Genomic DNA, 7,702 nt, shown 5'->3' on the forward strand with positions numbered 1-7,702 from the left:
GGAGTTTATTCCTATACAAATTGTAAGATTTACAAAGAACTAAGTAATAAGACTACAGGGAAAGCGATGAGGAAGTTTCTCAAGAGGATTTTTAAAAATGTGCTCCGCTCTAAAGCTTATAATAGAAAAACTCATCAGTTAGTGTGCAATCTAAAAGCTTAAGAGGGTGTTTGAAAAAAAAATAAAGAATCATAAGGTCACTCCACTGCGAGCTGTGTCTTAAGTCTGAGTCTACACCCGCAAACTACTAATGCAGCTGCTAATGTCAGAGCAGCTTCATCGAATGCAAAGAACCACAGCGCTGCGTTTGCTGACACGTCTGGATGTTGGCAGTCGGCACGTTGAGCGCAGCCTGGGAGGTAGTGACGCATTTTCCCACGAATACAAACTCTTTTCAGACACTCTGTAGTTTCTCACTTCCAAACATCATTGTTACAATCATTTTGGTCTTGACTGGGAGTTTCTCTTTCAAATGGTTTGAATATCAAACGATTTGCACTGATGTCCTGCAAAAAACAAAAAAAACACCCAACAATTGGCTTCTCTTTCAAACAGGAAGAAGGAACTGCTGTCAAGGGACGACCTACAGTTGCCGTGGCGACCGCTTTACGATCTGTACAAGAGGATCGTCTACTCCAAAACGGAGCACCTTGGACTCATCTGGTTCCCCAAGTATGACATTGTACCATTACAGTTACTTGTAGAGAGCTGTTGAATTGGACCCATTTTAAGCCCAATTATTTAATTTCCAAACTAAACTTTATCCTTATTATCCATTTACATTAAGGAACAGTTTGACACTGGGAAATATGCTTATTTTCCTGTTGCAGAGTGTTAGGTAAGATTGATGCCACTCCCATGTATGTATGGTAAAAATTAAGCTACTGCAAGCAGCCGGCTAACTTAGCTTAGCATAAAAACTGCAAACAAGGGTAGATATTTAGCTTGGCTCTGTCCACTTTAGTGGGCTGGCTATTGGTTGCAACGTCATATTTACCATACAGACATGACAGTGGTAGCAATATTCTGGGCGACTGTGGGTCAGTGGTTAGCAGGTCCGTCTTTCAATCAGGGGGTTGGTGGTTCAATCCCCGCCCTAGTCGATGTGTCCTTGAGCAAGACACTTAACACTGAATTGTTCCCTGTAGCTGTGTCTACAGTGTTTGAATGTAGCATGATTGTAAGTCGCTTTGGATAAAAGCGTCAGCTAAATGACATGTTATGTAATATTCAAATCAAACCCTCGGCATAAAGCAAATGGGCATTTCGTTCACATTAGTATAGCTCAAATACAATTGTAATTTCTTTTGGGTCGGCTGTAGCTCATGGGGATGAGTGGACGCCCGCTCTCCCCATAGTTGCATGTCGAAGTGTCCTTGAGCAAGACACTGAACCCCCAGTTGCTCCCCGGGCACTTCACTGCAGCCCACTGCTCCTTAATAACTAAGGATGGGTCAAATACAGAGAAGAATTTCCCCACGGGGGATCAATAAAAGCGTACATTTATTTTGTTTTTCTTGTAATCCAAACCCTAAACCACCAAAGTGAACCTCTTTCCTGTGAAAGGCACCAAAAGAAAGTCTCAAAGCGCTGAAGGTCGGCCACTTCCCTTTTATGGACAAAAGTGAAGATGCAAAAGCTTACAGGCACAGAGAGAAAGTCCAAACAGATAATCCACGGGTAACCAAAAAGGTTGCAGGGTTCAGGAGAGCACGGACACAGGAGCGCAAAGCATGACGCACATATAGCAACATTGACAAACTGGGAGGGAAAAGAGGCTGGTATATGTACTAAAGGGAAGGTGGAAACAGGTGAGCAGGTGAGTCAGGTGAGAAGCCAGGCCAGACTAAACAAACACACAGTCCTACACTTTGCTAAACAACTTTGTGAGTGGATATGTCAAATAGTACTTAAGTAAATTGATTAGTCCATTGACAGAAAATAAACCTGTTGGCTTTTTAATCCCTTATGTTTGGACTGCTGCTCCGACAAAACAAGCACTTTTTAGATGTTACCTCTGGCTTTTATTGTCGAAAAGAAGAATTGAAAAAAACAATGAAATATGTTGCAGCAGGGCATATGGATTTAGTAATAAAGTAAATGCAATAATTCCTTCACAAACTCACACGCCTCTTCTCTCTGCTTGTTTGCAGCTCAGTGGACCACATTTTGAAGGCTTTGATCAAAAGCTGCAGACTGTAAGTCGCATCCTCTGTGATCGTGTAATTCGTTCACCGGATAATGTGTTGCTTTGATCTCCGGTTTGAGCTACCGTGCTTTTAGATCAATGTGTGTGTTTGCATCTCTCTCCGTCTTTGCTTGTCTGCATTTGTTTGTGCTCATGTCTGTCTTTGCTGCGTGTGTTCTTGGGAATTTTTTTACAGGTATTTCCCCATGTCGTCCACCAAGGAGATGCTGGATGAGTGGCGCCCCCTTCTGTGTGTGTTTGACATGGTCATGCAGAAGGCCGTCAGCAACATGGAGCTCTTCCTGCCCACCATCATGCCCCCGGAGGAACACAGCCAGGGCTTCCAGTAAGTGGGCCAACTTCAATGGCTCTGTTTAGAAACGTAGAATATGTTGCTTTTTCTGTTGTCATTTTTAGTCCCAAGACAGAAACTTACATTGTTATTAAATCGTAATACTTTCACGTATTTTGGTTGGATCTTATGACCTTGTGTCATGAATAACTACATAGTTAGGCTCTGTAAACGTTTCCACCTGGGAGTTTCAATACATAATGTTCTTCTTGCTCCCCCTTCCTTGTTGCTAATAGTTTTGTTTCCTTGGAAAACGCCTGCCGCCTCTCTCTTCTCACCCCTCATGGTGCCGTTCCAGCTCACCGATCCTCAGCATTCTTCAGTGTATTTGCTCCTTCGCAAGCTATTTGTCTGGATTTAGTTTTGGATCCATCCGCAGTTTCCGTACACTTTCCGCAATTCATCATCTTTAATACTCTATTTTTCTGTTTTAAGTCTCTTTCTCTTCCAGAATTGACAAGGGAAGGAGGGAGTTCATAATTTGGGGAGTTGGAGATAGATGAGAGGAATAGAGCTTCAGGTGTGTGTGTGTGTGTGTGTGTCAGTGTCTTTGAATATAAAGGTGGTGTTTTTGTGCATTTGTTTTGTAGGTTGTGGTTTGATGAACTCATGACTCTTTGGATGTCAGTGCAGAATCAGCCAACCTGGGAAGGGGTGAGACACAAACACACAGACACACACACAGACGCACACACACAAACACACGCGCACACACTCACACACACACTCACACACACGCACACACTCACACACACACACACACACAAACACTCACACACAAACACTTTTGGGGACATTTATTTCCTGCAGGCTTAACAAGACCCTTAACTACTCCAAATATTCATCCTAACCTAAACTTAACCTTACCCAAACGTGAAACAAAGTCTTCACCCAGGAATGTAATGATTACCTCTTTGGGGACATGTTTTTGTCCCCCCAAAAAAGTGAGTCCCCACAATGTAAATGTGTAAACAGATTATGTCCCCACGAGATGGGTAAAACATACCCAGACACACACATATACTGATTATGATTATTTCTAAACATTTATTTTTATTTTTTGACACCTCGTTCACTGTTCACTGGCTTTGAAGTTAAAGTCTATATGCCACAGCAATGCTAAATAAAGTTGAAATCAATGAAAATCCCACCTTTTTAAATTGTTGTCTACAACAGCAAGTGGTTGGTTTTAAAAGAAACTTTTGTAAATGGTTAAGCAATGAACTACGTAGTTTTCAGTTTCCTAATCGTGGATACAGTAATTTGGAATGAAACTCATTTCCTGCCAATGTTATTGAAGCATTAGTAGTTTCCACTCGCCATGCAGAAACAATTTTTCCTTTGTGCCTTTGCTCTGCTTTAGCCTCCTGGCTTAATGCGTCCTGGCTGTGCACACTTCATCTCTTCTTTTTTTAAAAAAAATTGGCTATCAGTATTATTTTGAATGGTGGCCTTTGCTCTCGGGAAGGTTCTCAATGCAGTGAATGTGTGTCTGACGTTGTCTCGCAGCACCTAGTGGACCTGTTTGCTCGCCTCGCCAACGACGACATCGGCTACGTGGACTGGACCCCTTACATCCCCACAGTGAGTCGTTAGGTGCGTTGATGTATTTCTTGGGGGTCTCGTGAGCGAAGGCCTAACTCTACGCTGTCTGTGTGCAGATCTTCACCAAGATCCTGCGCAGTCTGAACATTCCAGTCGGGGTCAGTAAGATGGTGGCACCGCGGTATCTCACCAACTCCTATGACATCGGACACCTGGTGTTGTGGATCACAGCACTTTTGGTACCTGCAGACTTTTTCTCTACAGAATACATACAACACAAATATGTCCTTGGTACCTAATTATATGAATTACCTTATTCAAATCTGTGCAGGGAGGACCAGGAAACCCAGCACAGAAGGAGCTCACCTGCCTCTTCAACAGCATTGCCTCCTTCTACCATCCTTCCAATCATGGTCGCTGGCAAGTAAGTCTCTCTTTCACTCACTCACTCACACACATGCATGCACGCACACATTTGCAGCTGCTGGCTGTCGAACTCCTTTGATTTATAACCTTGCTGTTCAGGACGTGGCTCGCTCTCTCCGCACTAATAACACAATAATAAAATGCACAACTGCCAGATGAAAGAGCACTATTACTAATCTGTTTACGGCAGACTGTGCAAATGTGTCTGTTGGTGATAACGCTAATGTTGAACGTGTGTTTGTGTGTCTGTTTGCCCGCAGTTGCGACTAATGCGCCTGCTTCAGCGGCTCCCGGCGAGCGTTGTGCGCCGCGTGCATCGGGAACGTCACGCTGCCCCCAGCTGGATCACGCTGGTTCCTGAGTGTCAAAGGCTGACTGATGGAGACTTGCAGGAGTTCACCCGTAGCATCACCGGCGCCGCCCTGTTGGCCATGTTCAGGTATTGCACGTAAAACCATAAAAATCACTAACCTGTCCCTCTGTTTGTAATCCTTTATGGTTACACCTGTGTTTCTGGATGAATGTTAACACCTATTACCTTAAGAATTACAACACATGTACATGCATACATCCACACATATACATACATATACACTTACAGACCTTTGCATACATATATGATATACACTCAAACTTGACATGACATGATGAGCTTGTCTTTGTTAGTTGCTGTCAGTTATTTATTTATAGAGCACTCTCAATGTACAAAGTGGTCGGAGAATAAAATGCAATAAGAAGACTTGAGAGGCATTTAAATGAACAACACAGAACAAATTGAATAATAGATATTTAAGCAACATTGTGGAAAATCATTAGTGAAAAAGTAAACTCACAGTATTAGAATCAAACAGAAGAGAAATATGTAGAGACATCCACAAATAAATAGATGCCAGTCTGTAAAAATAGGTTGGAAGATGACATTTAAAAAGTCGAGCTTGTGCTGTAGTGAGTGGGAAAAGCGATAAAAAGTATTTCTACTCGGACAGGAATAGACACAATACGTGTCATGTGGAGGCAGGTGTGACTGTGCACCACTCACTCGCACAGTGAGTGGGGCACAGTCACAGCCGGTGGTATTGTTAATCCACATTTAATGACCCAAATTGAGGCATAACTTTGGTTCCTAAATTCATTCCGACTGCATATCAATTTTTTTTAAACCATACAGTTGGTTTTATCTCAATAATAACAGCCAACAAAACGGTATTTTGGCGATTGCCAGAGCTCAATTTGGCTTAAAAATGAATGTTTTGGAAACATGTAGGTTACATTTAAGCATTAGTTTAGCATTTGAATGACTATTTAATGTGTAGTTAGGAGGTGCTTCATGTTAAGGTTAAGAAATGCAGTTAAAGCAACGGTTATACGTGACCTAGAATTCTAAAAATACCTTCACTTTTCAGCCAAATCTAGCACAGTTTTTAGCAGTTTTGACCTACAAGTCATCATAATAGTGTTCACTGGGTTGTAAACATGCCATTCAGTGCCAGTCAGTTATCTAAGTCCTGCTGTGTTTCACTAGCGGTTGCCACCACAAAGCCTCAGCAACAACAAGTCTAATCTGGACAACGACCGGTCATTTGTGATGATCTACCTGTGCAAGTGTGTCTGTGTTGTTGTTGTTGACGCTGCACTGTATGTTGCTCATCTGCCCTCTTGTGGCGACGTGTAGTAAAACCGGCAGTACGGACGCAGCCTACGCTCTTCAGAACCTGGCTCTCCTCACACCAGAACTCGTCATACCACCGGTACTTGAGAAGTAAGTGTTTGTTCGAGATATCCGCCATAAACCATGTCAATGTTCTGTCAAAAAGAAATGTGCCCCATGAATAGAATTCAAAAGGCATGGAGTTTCTATTATTTAATGCTTTGTCTTAGTTTGATTTGGGGGACAATCATGCTTTAAGTTTTGGAACTGCAGTTCCCATGTTTTGGGGGGCTTTAGGGGAATTAGCTCCTAGCGGGTCCGGTTTGCAATTTGTTTTGAGAACACCAAAATACACCTGTCCCTCTGCAGCCCCCCCCCCCCACCCCCAACTCTCCCGTCAGCTCACTTTATTTTGTACTATCTCGTGTATAACAGGACCTATGCAGCGATGGAGACCTTGACGGAACCGCACACCCTCACCGCCACGCTCAGTTGCATGATCGGCATGGCTCGCAGCCTGGTTTCCCCAAACAACCATTACCCAGAGGGCCGTGGGCACGTGCTCCCACTGCTCATGGGCTCCCTGCCGGGGATTGACCCGAACGACTTTAGCAAGTGCATGGTGAGTAATGGATGTGAAGAGTATTAATGAAGAAGAATTGTTAGACAAGTAGACAATACAGCTCTTGCTGATTAAATTCCCCTCTCGTGTACTTTGGTCTATCCCATTAATAATGGCTGAAAGTGCAATGAATATCTCAGTTTGAAGAACTTGCAATTAGTGAGGCCCGGTCTTCAGTTTCTGCTTGGATTGTAAAATAAATTGGTTTCCTTTCTGGGTGAGCTCATTGCTACATTAATCCATCACACCAGAATGAAATGATACATTTGAAAAAGTTATTCCACCGACATCTGGGAGGTTATTCAACTTGGGCCTTGATCACATCCGATGAGGTAAATTGATCTGTGTCCCGTTGTGTGGCTCCATCCAGATAACGTTCCAGTTCATCGCCACCTTCACCACTCTGGTGCCTTTAGCGGATTGTTCGTCTGCTCCTTCTCAACACAGGGATCTCACAGAGGTACACACATGGCACACATGAACAATTTAGTCCTGAAATACTGATGATTAAATCAACATAATATATAAAACATGTTGAGCAAAAGCCGTGAAGTACTTGGCATCAACCATTTAAAGACCTTCTCCTTTTTTCTTCAGTTAATAGTTGGACATTTTTGGAGAGTTAGCTCATATGGTTGATACCACACCCATGAATATGCAGCTGGTTAGCTTAGCTAAGCACAAAGACTGAAAACGGGGAAACAGCTAGCCTGGCTGTGTCAAACGCTAACAAAATCATAATTTCTAAAGCTCACTAATTAACATGTTAACTAGCTAACTTAAGTCAAAACATTACTAGTTTTACAGGGGAAGCAGTCACTTCCTGGAGTCTTGTTGTCACTGTGAGGTTTCTAGTGCTAGGCTAACTGTTCCCCCCTGCTTCCAGTCTTTGTGCTAAGCTAAGCTAACAGCCTTCTGGCT

The 7,702-nt window shown here is 42.9% G+C and overlaps 1 protein-coding gene across 1 annotated transcript in view; it reads left to right on the top strand.

Moving 5' to 3' along the window:
• Positions 1-7,702, top strand: part of LOC117748840 (proteasome activator complex subunit 4B-like) — a 29,655-nt gene that overhangs the window by 2,645 nt on the left and 19,308 nt on the right. Inside the window, exons 3-13 of the mRNA XM_034558942.1 lie at positions 556-672; positions 2,154-2,198; positions 2,385-2,534; positions 3,131-3,194; positions 4,050-4,124; positions 4,202-4,324; positions 4,417-4,509; positions 4,772-4,950; positions 6,184-6,270; positions 6,595-6,781; positions 7,152-7,241. Coding sequence (XP_034414833.1) covers positions 556-672; positions 2,154-2,198; positions 2,385-2,534; positions 3,131-3,194; positions 4,050-4,124; positions 4,202-4,324; positions 4,417-4,509; positions 4,772-4,950; positions 6,184-6,270; positions 6,595-6,781; positions 7,152-7,241 — 1,210 coding nt within the window. The remainder of the gene's footprint in view (positions 1-555; positions 673-2,153; positions 2,199-2,384; positions 2,535-3,130; positions 3,195-4,049; positions 4,125-4,201; positions 4,325-4,416; positions 4,510-4,771; positions 4,951-6,183; positions 6,271-6,594; positions 6,782-7,151; positions 7,242-7,702) is intronic.

Source organism: Cyclopterus lumpus, chromosome 19, assembly GCF_009769545.1.
Source record: "Cyclopterus lumpus isolate fCycLum1 chromosome 19, fCycLum1.pri, whole genome shotgun sequence".
Classification (NCBI taxonomy): Eukaryota; Metazoa; Chordata; class Actinopteri; order Perciformes; family Cyclopteridae; genus Cyclopterus; species Cyclopterus lumpus.